The sequence below is a fragment of the Pinus tabuliformis genome, chromosome 3_1 (assembly GCF_031772625.1).
Source record: "Pinus tabuliformis cultivar Carrire ecotype Pingquan chromosome 3_1, CPIR1, whole genome shotgun sequence".
Taxonomy (NCBI): domain Eukaryota; kingdom Viridiplantae; phylum Streptophyta; class Pinopsida; order Pinales; family Pinaceae; genus Pinus; species Pinus tabuliformis.
In genome coordinates, this window is record NC_142301.1 from 50550031 (window position 1) to 50562650 (window position 12620).

The following is a 12620-nucleotide window of genomic DNA, read 5'->3' on the forward strand; positions in this document are numbered from 1 at the left end:
ATCTAGCAATTTAATAAATCTTCCTTATTTGATCTTTGAATTATTTTTGCATGTCAGTACCATAAAATAATGAGCATGAACAAAGAAAACAGATAGTCACACCAAAGAACACAAGATGTAAGGTGGAAACCCAATGTGGGTGAAAACCACCTGCTGCAATATGTCTCTATCTTCTTTCAAATTAGAAACTCCTTTTACAATGATTTTGTACTGGTGCAGTCCTTTACCAGTACGCAGGCTGCAACCTGCAGAGAGCTACAACTCTCTCTCTCGTTTTCTAGTCTTCTCCTGGAAGGGAGCTACAACCCCCTACTTCTTTTCATAAAGCATCAAATGATCATCAAGTACATAACAGTTACAGTCCACTACAGTTATCAGATCAGTAATAACAGAACTAACCCAGAACACCTTATCAACAGAGAAATTCAATCAACAGAACATCTTAAGACAGAGACGCAGTTTTCCCTTCTGTGGCCTGCAACCAGACACAGCTAACCTTCTTCTCCCCTGCGTCCACACGCAGAGATCCTTCTACTGCGCTGCGTGCCAGCGCACTATTCCTTCAACTGCACTGCGTCCTGTTGCTGCAGGGACGCACCTAGAAACACTGTCGCGCCACGTTCTTTTGCTGCAGGGACGCACCCAGAAATACTATCGCGCCGTGTCTTTTTGCTCAGAGACGCACCTGATCCTTATTATGCTTCGCGTCCCCACACAGTGCGCCTGTTACTGTACTGCGTCCCGAACGCACCTGAATCTTGCTCTGCCCTGCGTCCCCACGCAGGTCTCTTCTTACTGCACTGCGTCCTGGCGCACTTGCCTTTCACTGAACCTGCGTACCTTCGGGTATGAATGATTTCAAGACTTTAAGAGTAACCCAAACAGTCAGATCTACAGATCTGATCATGCGCCAAAGAGATCTCAGTCTTTCAGAAGATTCGCCTTTTTAGATCTAGACCAAATCTAACCTCATAAGATATTCAACCAAAGACATGCCAAACCAAATGATCTCCTTTGCTTTATATAGGCAAGCTCCTCCTCAAATCATGGAACAATACCACGAGCCGAAACCATAATAACACAATACCGTCGGCTAGATACCAAGAGTAAAACACAAGAAACCCCCACGTGACCTTGAAAAGTGTGCACTGGGTGGACGCACCTCCTGAAAGGCTGGCCTGCGTCTCTGGACGCGGCTACTGCATGGTGTACCTGCGGGTACGCACCTTCTGAACTGATTTCCTGCATCCTTCTTAATTTTTCAATAAATTGAGAGCCTTGTTATGGGAGTTGCCATCAAGTACAACATCTGTAACATATAGCCATACCAGAGAACATAATGCCAACAGACTGAAGGATGATAAAGGTCATCTTGAGTATCTTCTCCACAATCCGGAAGAAGGGAACGATGGTGGGAATCATTCCATGGTGCTCCTTCAATTACCATTGATTGGACAATTCCTTCGTCGGTGACATGCACTTGCGACAAAGGATCTGAAGGGGTATCATATTCTCTACACCTATCTATCCAAACGCTTGATGAGCGTTGATTTGGGTTTGCCTCCCATGCTATGAACATTGATTGCTACAATATTTCCATTGGGCTTTGGGGTAAAACCATTACATGATCCATGTCGATATCGTTTTCTGAGATCTTTGTAGAAGATATCATGTTGCAGGTTCCTATCGACGCTACTTCCGCCAAGCTAATTGGAGGTGGAAGGGTGAAAGTTCCCATTAGTATAGGATCTTTTAATAGGCCTACTCTGATATTTTGAAGCGAATGAGGGCTTCCATGGATCAAGGGAATGCTTCCTGTAACTTGAGAACCGTTGGGGAGGAAGTTTTGTTGATCGACGATTGTAATCCCTCCTTGAAAGGGAAATGCAATCTTCTTGAAATAGGTCAACACAACAGCCGCCATAGCATATATCCATGGCCTTCCTAGTAGGATGTTGTAATCAAGATTTCCATCGATTACTTCAACATCTATTTCTACTGTTTTCCCTCCTAGTTCAACTTTCAAGTTACTTAGAATACCATATGGGGTATATGTCCTTCTGTCGAATGCTTTTAATGTTGTCGAAGATCGCGACAAGGTTGGAGATCCTAAAGTTTTCCAGCAACTCATCGACATAATGCATGTAGATGCTCCCTCATCAATAATTGTTCGATGAACAGTTTTGTTGAGGGCTTTCACTTGAACAAGGAAAGCTAGTTGAGCTGGTAATTGAGGATCTATCCTTTATGATTGAAGAATACAAGATTAGAATCCTTTGGGTCTATCCCACCAATGGCTGATAATAAAGCCTGCCTTTGGGATGGGCAATTCTGTAGTACTTCAACAGTCGACATAGCGGATGGCAATTGTGCCAAATCTTCCACTATATTATAATGTTGTGCCGCTCTAGCGCGGGGATTAAACGTTGACTTGTGTACTACTCCCTTTGGCGGTTTTATTGTCAATTCAGGAATGATGGGTGGTGCAACTTCCGTCAAAGTTGTTGTCGAACTACTAGGTTGATCTTTATCCTTGTTGTTCGACAGTTGTGGATTCCCATAATCTTTGTTCCTTGTCGATATCAAAGCATCATTTTTCTGTTTTGAAACCAACAACATTAGCACTTGAGACGGGGAAGCATTTTCACTTTCAACCAGATTTGTTCCTAGATTTGGAAATGGATCGGTTAACACTGCGGAGGTTTTCGAATTCTTGAACAATTTTTTAACCTCAACTCTGTGTGGACAACTTGCGGTCCAATGATCCTCATCGCATATGAGACATGGATTTTTTGGTTTCCTATCTCCAAGAGGGTTTGAAGAAGATTTTTCAGGTGACGATTCCTCTTGTTTCTTCTTCTTCCCTTTGCCTTTCTTCTTTCTCCCTGGTTGTTTGGTTTCTTTGCCTTTATCCGTCGATACGGCATTTACTTCTGAAGCAAGAAGCTCATCCTTTGCATTTTGACTTTAAATCTTATGGGCCTTTTTGGATGTAGCCTTTGTCGATTTCGTGTCTGTTGTGCCAATCACGCCATCGCCGGCATGAGAGTCATTGTTCGATTTAGGAGGAGGAGGAATTGAGAATTCCAGTCTAGGGGCGTCAGGTATTTTATCGTAGAGCATGCCAGACTGAGTGTAAATCAAGTCCAGATATTGCGCACGAGCAATAACTTGCTCTTCTGTTACAACTCCCCCCTTTGCCACATCTTCCATGATGGAAGGCAGGCAGTAATGACTTGATAAACCATTCAGCTAAGAGCTGATTGGGGACGTACGTTTTTACCATCCTACGACGACGTCGCCACTCATGTATATGATCAGATATGTGAGTGGTCGTTGTCTGTTTGAAGTTGGTAAGAAGTTCTGTTCCCGTTTCGTACCTTATTGGTAACTGAAAATGGGTTAAAAAGGTTGTGGCTAAGGTACTGAAGTTGTCGAACGAAGCTCTAGGCAATTCGATGTACCATTTTGCCGCCGGACCCGTTAACGTCCTCTGAAAGAGGTGAAGTCTTATCGAATCATCATTTAAGGTATTTGATGAACACCATAGATGAAAGGTCATCATGTGATTCAATGGATCTTCACCCGGATTTCCATTAAATTTAGGAATATCTGATGGAAGTTTATGCGGAATCGCTGGCCACCAAGGGGCATAAGCGATTGGATCGTTTATTAACCGATTTAAATCAGGTAACTCTAAAGTTACCACAAAGGGTAACTGCTAAGTCAGGTTAGGTGAAGCATACCTAGGATAAGATGGGATTGCCTGAGCAGTTGGTCTTTGCATATCGGCATAATGCATCTGATGCTGGTATGTTTGGTAAGGTTGGTGGACATGACCATTGTAAAATGGTTGATTTTGACCGTTTTGAATGTACGACTGCCCACTATTAGCAAAGATTTGTTGCTTAGAACCTTGGTATACTTGTTGGAATTGCGGTTGTTGGTATTGTACTAGCCATGGTTGTGAAGCCATGTGTTGTTGACCGATACTAACAGTTTGACCAAGATGAGGGGTAATTGTACCCGTATGAACCTGTGTCATTCCACCAGTTGGCGATTGTGGTTGAGTCGCAGGGTCAAGGGGTTGTTGCATTACAACCTAAGAAACCTGAGGTTGGCATACAATAGGTAGCGCTTGAACTTGCGACACCGTCACAATAGCTGGCGTAGTCGGTATGTTTGACATAGGTAAGCATTGTTGCATCGAATATACAACTCTTGGTTGTTGAGGTAGTATTGGTACCCAACCGCTTGAGGTAATTCCAGTATAACCTGAATGTTGTTGTGAACTCCCGTATGGATATCCTCCTGGAGGGGATAATGAAAGGGTATACTGCCCCCCATACGGTGGTAATCCAGAACTCAAGGGAATTGTTTGCCCTTGGGGCCCGGACTGCCCAAATTGACTTCCAAATGGATCAATCTGTTGAGACTCAACATAAGAGTTTCTGGATATTATTCCGGATGAACAAACAGGAACAGACCATACTGTCGAAGTAGCCCCTGAGTGGGCTCCTTCTAGCGGTTGAGAGCTAGTCGGGACAGATGGTATACTGGCGAACATTGTCGGAGTGATAGCAGGGAGTTCTGCCGTCGTTGTGTCAGATGACACAGTCCTAGATGTTGACGGTTGTTCAGACATTTGTAGTCTATCCAAAAGATTACCTAGCGATTCTACAGGAGCTTCCGCTGGTGGTAGACTAACTTCTGATGAAGAAGGATATAGAGTGATCCCGACTCCAAATTGCGTTGGAGTAGTTGTTGGAGGATCTTCTACAATTTCTTCTATGGAAATCAGACCAGGTGGAAGGGGAAGACCGTCAGGTCCGTAGAATATTTCTGGTGCCGAAGAAGGTATGGAATCGGCAGTGACAGATGTTTGAAGAGCAAGACTCTCCGAACCAGTTGTAGATGGAACTGGTTCAGTAACACAAGTGTTTACTCTCACACTAGGATCAGTATCACTGTCCCTCTGTGGTTGTTGAACTTCTTCTATAGAGGCAGGGATTCCAGAAATGTTTGGAGTAATCAGAGTCTCTGATGTCGTTGGAACACTTGTTCTAACTTTAATAGGAGATTTGGAACCGGTTAAACGAGTTCGCTTTGTCCTTACTGGCTTCGATTCCGAAGACAAAGACGGTTGACTCGTAAGCCTCCGTGAACGACGGGGTTTCAATTGACTTTCTTCCACGATTACGGATTACTCGATCAACTAAAATAAAGGGGAAGTATGTTTCCGAATTAAATGAATTTTAGACGCTTTGACACAACTTGTTTTTTCAGTTTTTAAGAGTCGAGAAAAAACAAAAGATGACTCTAGTCTCCTTCTATTTTTAATGAGCCTGAACTGACAAGTGCTCAGATGGACCTTTTCCGTTAAGGAGTCTGAAAAGGAACGAAAGGGACTACTCTGGAGATCTAGGTAGAGGGAGTACCAAACCAATCGCAAAACTGCAGAATACTTTTTACGATATGGCAGTCAATCTTCCTGAATGCTGTGTTCAGTGCATTGCGATCGATAGGGCGGCAGACACGATTTCCTAAGGATAAAGGATTTAAGCCTATAGGGGTCTCCCAAAATATACTCGACGGTACGTGGGAGCACAAGTTTGTACTAGCACTTATCATCTCAAAGTGGAGGAATCACCCAACCATCAGTGAGGACAACAGTTACCAGGCTTTACGACGTCGGAATACGTCTCTAGCCTAGACCTCTAAATGTTGTGCGTTAAGTTCCAAAGCGTTGTTAGATTCATTGAATTTATTTCAAGTTGATCTTGCTTATGAAGTTTTCCTTTTGGGTTCACCACGAGATGTAGATGTAATTCCTAAAATGCAATCTAAAGATGATAAACAAACTTTTATCTCTTTTGTGCAACGAAAATCCTACCTACAAGGGGAAAAGAAAGACAAAATCTGTTCACAAAGAGCAAAGAGCACACTGTAAATGCACTTTCCTAAATCAAGCCAAACAGACTGTCTATATGCAAATGCACATGCATGTATTTGTTTTCAACTTTCTTAGTATTGATGCTAAAAAGAAAGTTGATGTACAAATCTGAATTTCTTTTCAAGCGACAAATATAAACAAGCTCTTTTTCGAAATCAAAAACATAGATGATTACGACACCTTACAATTTTGAAATGAACACTCGTTCTTGACACTAGAAAATTGCAAATTCAGACCAAAGGCAATAGTAACAGTATAATCGACCATCAACAACAATCAAACTTTCTCCTATGATCGAAATCGACACTTGCGACCGATTCAAATCAAAGGACGACAGTACGACTATTCTACTTTTGCAATGGAAAACTGTAAATGACTCAACAATCACACAAAATCATCTACAGTTCTTTTGTAAAAAGGAGGCGGAATAACAGCAAGGAAAAGAGGTTTCAAATAGACATATACTGATCACAGGCAGCAAAATCCAGGGATAGAACTGGAAAGAATGAAGCATAAGAACCACAACTGCACAGAGTCAATCTGATCAGCGCACCTATAACACAGAGAATCTGAAATGCAGCGCAGGTTGTCCACTCGGGAAGTGCACTGAAATTCAGAATCTCTTAACAGTACCTGCGCTGGGCCAGAAACGAGACTCTGTTCGGGTTCTGGGTCATAGTTTGCAGTTCAGTCCTTGGTTTTTGGCCGAGTAAAAAGCAACCACTATTGCAACAATTAGGGGTAGATCTAAGGAGGACCTAAGAGCTATCACAAGGGAAATCAGATAGTTTGTGAATTAGTTGTTTAAATCATAAACAGATCCATTGAATGGATTGAAGCAGCAGTTATCTACTTTGCATTTGTTATGACAAATGCAGTTCGAAAGCTACTTATAAGTTTATGAAACAAACAACAAAGAGATACACAAACAAACTAATTAGACAGTCCCCAACGGAGTCACCATTTTGTTACCAGGAAAAGTGTCTATTTAGAACTGCTCTATCCCACTAAGGTGTGACAGCTGCCTTAGAAACAAATAGAGAAAAACTACTTTTGTATTTCCTTTATGAACTATAGATAAAGAGGAATAGAAAGAACCAACCTGTGTCTTGTGCTAATCCTTTGATCCAATCCCTCTCTTCTTTGATAGTCTCTAGCTACCTGCTCCCTTACTTGCCCAGCTTCACAAAGTACTTGTAAGATCACAGAAGAAGAGCACTATACAAATACATAGATCTATATTCATAAACAACTTAGGATCAGATTTAAGTTAACCATACAAAATGTAACAAGCATCAATGATACAAAAGCATGGAGGAAAACTCAAATAGTTTTTATTGATAAACAAGAAAAGATCCAGGAGGAGTTACAACCAGTGGTTCCGACCCAGCATCAACCTCCTAGCAAAGAAGCCCCTCTTCACCTCAAACAAAGCATAAATCACCCAACAATCTGATGTTTGTCTCTAGAAACCAACAACAATTCCTTACAATATGCAAAATTCCAGCCTTCGGATATCTGGGATGAGGGATCCATATATAGATATCTGTAAGGAGGATGAGTCAGCTTGTGATTTGATTAGTGTCTTCTCTCTGTTAGTTCTTGCTTCCACTTGGAGACTAAAGGCCTCTTACTCATCCTTGGTCGAATTCAGTGAGGCAAGTGTCACAGGGGAAGATTCTGGAAGCTTCCATTGTCTCTCCACCTCGCGAAATGACACTGCCATTTGTCATTTCTCACCCATCGCACCCCACAGAAGGGACTTTTGAAATGCAACACACCCTCACAGTGTATTTAGGTGCAACGCAATGCACCTAGCCAGTGGAGCAGCTGAAATGATCCTGTTTTGACCAATTCTGAGAAGTTTCTAGTGGAGAACTTCTGGGAGAAGCTGTAATATGTTGACCTTGTTCCTTTAGGGGTTAGAACAACACTTTTAGGGACTTAGGAGCCCTTGGTTTATGGAAATTTCATGCTTGGAGTTGTAGGGTACAAAAATGTCTATAACACTCTTTCACCGAGCCTCAGAACACTTTCACCAAAGAATATATAGAGTACGTGTTTAACTTTTTCACCGAGCCTCAGAACACTTTCACCGAAGAATATATGCGAAGAATATATAGAGTAAGAATATATGCCAAGAATATATAGAGTATGTTTTTAACTCTTTCACCGAGCCTCAAAACTCTTTCACCGAAGTATATATAGAGTACGTGTTTAACTTTTTCACCGAGCCTCAGAACACTTTCACCGAAGAATATATGAGAAGAATATATTCTTCGCATATATATGTGAAGAATACATGAAACTCAATAGGAAGAATGAATTGCTTCTCATAAACAATTTCATAGGGAGTATGCCCTATAGTGTTTCTCCATGTGGTACAGTATGCCTGTAAAGCTTCTAGAAGCTTTTATGCCTAGTCTCTTCTATGCAGTTGCACAATTTTGGTGAGAATTGCTTCAATTAATTTATTAGTGGACTCCACTTGTCTATTTGCTTGAGGAAGATATGGAGTGGACTTTCGATGTTTGATTTTGTACTCTTCCATTATCTTCTGTACCAACTTGGTTATGAATTGAGTACCTTGATCTATTATAATTTCCCTTGGGACACCAAAATGAGTAAAGATATACTCAAAAAGAAATGAAACTACAACATTTTCAATAGCAAAAGGAAGTGCTTTAGCTTCTACCCATTTTGTAACATAATCAGTGCAAACAAGAATGTGCCTTTTCTATCTTGATGGTGGATTGGTTGGACCAACAAAATCTAGAGCCCATTTTTGAAAAGGCTCAATAAGTACCTAAGGTTGTAGAGTCATTTCATCAGAGGGAACAAGTTTCCCCGTCCTTTAACAACCATCACATCTCTTAACATACTCCTTGGCATCCTTCAAAAGGGAAGGCCAACAGTATCCTAACAAAATGAATTTGCAGGAACTTCTTTTGTCAATGAAGTGTCCTCCACATGGCTCATCATGACAAGATTTTAATATAGCTGGTACTTCATATTCTTTAACACACCTTCGAATGGTCAGATCTGGCCCTGTTTTATACAATTCTTCATTTATCCATGAATAAGATGCACTACTTTGGATTACCTTCCTTTTCCTCGAGGAGATAAATATGATTGTAACTTCCCAGTATTTAAATAATTAGAAGTATCTACAAACCAAGGTGATTTAGTAGATACTACAAAAAGATATTCACCACGGAAATTGTCTTCTACAGGTACATCATTATTATCATTTTGAATCCTAGAAAAAAATTCAGCACCTATATTTTGTTTCCCAAGTTGATCCAAAATAGTGATGTTAAACTCTTGCAACAACAACAACCATCTTGGAATCACTCGGAGGGAACAGGGATGGAGATAGGGTTTCAAAGGTAGCGAGGGTGCGATCAGACTACTCTGTCGAAAGCTTTGGAGCTAAGACCAAACGTGGGGAGCCCGAGTATGCCTGCGACGGATCAAGTTGGGAATCTACCACCATTAGTAGAGGAGAGTGAGCAGAAAGCAGCGGGATCTGAAGGAGTAATGGAAGCAAGTGCGGGGAGGGGAGAGATCCCCTCCTACAAGAACATGACAGCAGGGGAATCAAGTAGAGACCGAACACGGAATGGGCCGAGGGCAAACGACGGAGAGAACCCTGCAAAGGGAGCCAGCTGGCAGATGAGATTAAGCGGGAAATGCCATCCAAGGGCAACAAAAAAACCCAGGTTTGTGATTACGAACAATAAACTTGAAGAATATAGAAGCTACATGAGAGATTATGCCTTAATATGCAAGTTTGTGGGGTTTTGGCTGTCAAAGAAAGACTTATTCAAATGGATACAACAGAGATGGAAACCTAAAGGCCATGTAGAATTAAAACTAGGTGCCAAGGGGTTTTTTACAGTAATTTTCTCTAACATGGAGGATAAGGAAAGAATTTTCGAGGGAGGACCCTACTTCATGAATAATGCTGGTCTGTTCATTCGACACTGGGAAGACTGATACAATCCAGACGCGGAGAAAATGTTAGCAGCCCCGGTTTGGATCAGACTCTTTGGACATCCAATGAAGTTTTGGGATCCGGAGATCTTAGAAGGAATAGGTAATGCAATAGGATCATTCGTGAAAGTAGCGGAATCTACCAAAAGAAGGTGATATACATCCATGCCAGGATATGTGTGTATATGAATACAACTAAACCCCTCCCAGAATTTATCGAACTGGAGTATCATGATGAGGTTTTGCAACAACCAGTGGATTATGAACACATTCTGTTCCGGTGTAGAAGATGTCACGAATATGGCCATCTTTACAGACAATGCCCTTTAAATAGAACAGAGGAATCAATGGATAGGAAGGAAAAGGGGAGATCCCCAACAGAGGACTCAGGAAGAGAAGAAGAGGGTTTCAAAGAAGTACAGAACAAAAGGAAATCAAGGAAAAGTAAACCCCAGCTACAACAACCCAGCAAAAGTATACCCTTGGAGATGGAAAACAAGTTCAAAGCCCTCAAGGAAGAGGAAGTAGAAATGGTAGAGGAGGGTAGTGATGAGGAGCCAATGGAAATATTAAAAGAAATAGAAAAACAGGGAGCAGGGCAAGGAGAAGCAGCACAAGGAGGAGTAGAAGAGAAGGGGGAACAGACAAATGAACAAATTCAAATGGAGATAGATTCCCATAAAGAGAAAGGAGGAGAAGAGGAGCACATAATGAGGAAACTGTTGCAGGAATGGAGGTTTCTAGATGAAAGATTCATCCCTAAGGAACAGAAGCAAATATACAAAGAGGCGTTTCAAAAATATAAAGAAAAAGTGGGGGTATCTGCAGCAAACAAACTGGAACAAATAGAAATGCAAGGGACTCATAACTCTGGAATGGGCAGTTCTGGCAAAGGATGAAAAAAAAGGACGACGCTCACTGAGCAAAACAATTCAAGAAGTGGGAGAGATGCTGGTGAATTTAGGAAGAGTAATACCTTTATCAGAGGTATTTCATCAAACCCCAAAACTATTTAAATGATAATTACAAGCTGGAACATTAGAGGTCTTAACAGCAAGGGTAAGCAGAGACATCTGAGAGACAGATTGAAAAAATACAAACCGAGCATAATGATAGTTCAAGAAACAAAAATTAGCATGCAAAAAATGGAAGAAATAATGAACAGGTGGAATACTCGGTATGAAATAATGGGGCAGGATGTGGCAGGCAGCGCAGGAGGTTTGGAAATACTATGGAACCCTGAGGAAATACAATTCAAAAATCGAACTAGCTTCCTGCGGATCCTCTCAAGTATGTTCAAATTGATCGAGTCAACTGAGTGGGTAGCCCTATCAGGAGTGTATGATCTGCACTCACCAATTGAATGCAAAGGATTCCTGCAGAATATGAAATCAATTCGAAGACTTTACCCAGAGATGCCATGGATAATAGGCGGTGATTTCAATATGATCACGTCCTTAGCAGAAAAGAGAGGAGGATTAAGAAGAACAAACCAAGACATGGAAGCCTTTAGAGACATGATAACAGAGCAAAGAATGGTGGATATTCAAACAATAAATGGTATCCATACATGGAACAATTGTAGAGGAGGAGCAAATCAAATAGCTTCAAGATTGGACAGATTCCTAGTTTCGGAACAAATCATGATGAAAGATGTATACATAGAGGCAATGATTCTTCCTGCAGTTGGCTCAGATCACTGGCCAATAAAGTTAGAAATTGACCTTAAGCAGAGCCCCAAAAGAAGACCGTTCAGGTTTGAATCCTTTTGGCTCAGGAACCATCAGTTTTTGCCAAAAGTTGAAGAATGGTGGACCACGAGCAGTCAAAGTGGGAGAAGTAAAATGCAAACATTCCAATTAAAACTGAAAGAACTCAGGGGGAAAATAAAAAAATGGAACAAAGAAGAATTCGGGGACATATTCAAAGATCAGCAACGCTTAGAGCAGAAAATGAGTGAGCTGCAACAGGCGAATATATCAGAAGGCAGAAATGAAGAGAGAGGTGGAGAAGAAGGACTAGTAGTAGGCCAACTTGAGGAGCGAAGAGAGTTGGAAGAGATATTATGGAAACAAAAATCCCATGTACATTGGCTTAGAGAAGGAGAGAGGAACACGAAGTTCTTCCATCGAGCCATGATCTAACACCGACAAAGAAATAGGATCTTCTCAATTAAAAATACGGGAGGTCAACGTATAACCCAGCATGATGAAATGGAACAGGAGCTTGTAGGTCACTTCAAAGGTATTATCACTGAACCTCAAAGGAATAGAACAGAGGCCATAGATAGGATAAGCAACGAAATCCCAAAGCTGGTAACCAGGGACCAAAATCTAGCCTTGATGAGGGCAACAACCCTGGAGGAAGTGGAGGAAATAGTAAAGGGCTTGAAAAGAAACAAAGCCCCAAGACCAGATGGATTTACTGCTGAATTCTACCAAGCAAGTTGGTAGTTCATGTTAGCGCTTGGAATTCACCTAGGCTGAGATAGACAAACTCTCAAGGCTACATCAAACCATTTCACCTCGTAGCTAGCCCTACGAGGTATGAGAAGGCTCTCTCGGGTCAGATTTGATAGATCTTATAATATAATTAGGCTGACCAAATAGAAATAAAGATTTTAGGCTAGTAAATTGATAGGGGGTTTGATTTGATGATTTTTGGGGGTTTT

At 41.4% G+C, this 12620-nt stretch overlaps 1 protein-coding gene across 1 annotated transcript; it reads left to right on the forward strand.

Moving 5' to 3' along the window:
• The first annotated feature begins 11136 nt into the window (after positions 1-11136).
• On the forward strand, positions 11137-12093 carry LOC149185713 (uncharacterized). The gene has a single exon (XM_089409115.1). It carries the CDS (start codon positions 11137-11139, stop codon positions 12091-12093), a length of 957 nt encoding a protein of 318 aa, XP_089265241.1.
• The last annotated feature ends 527 nt before the right edge of the window (positions 12094-12620 follow it).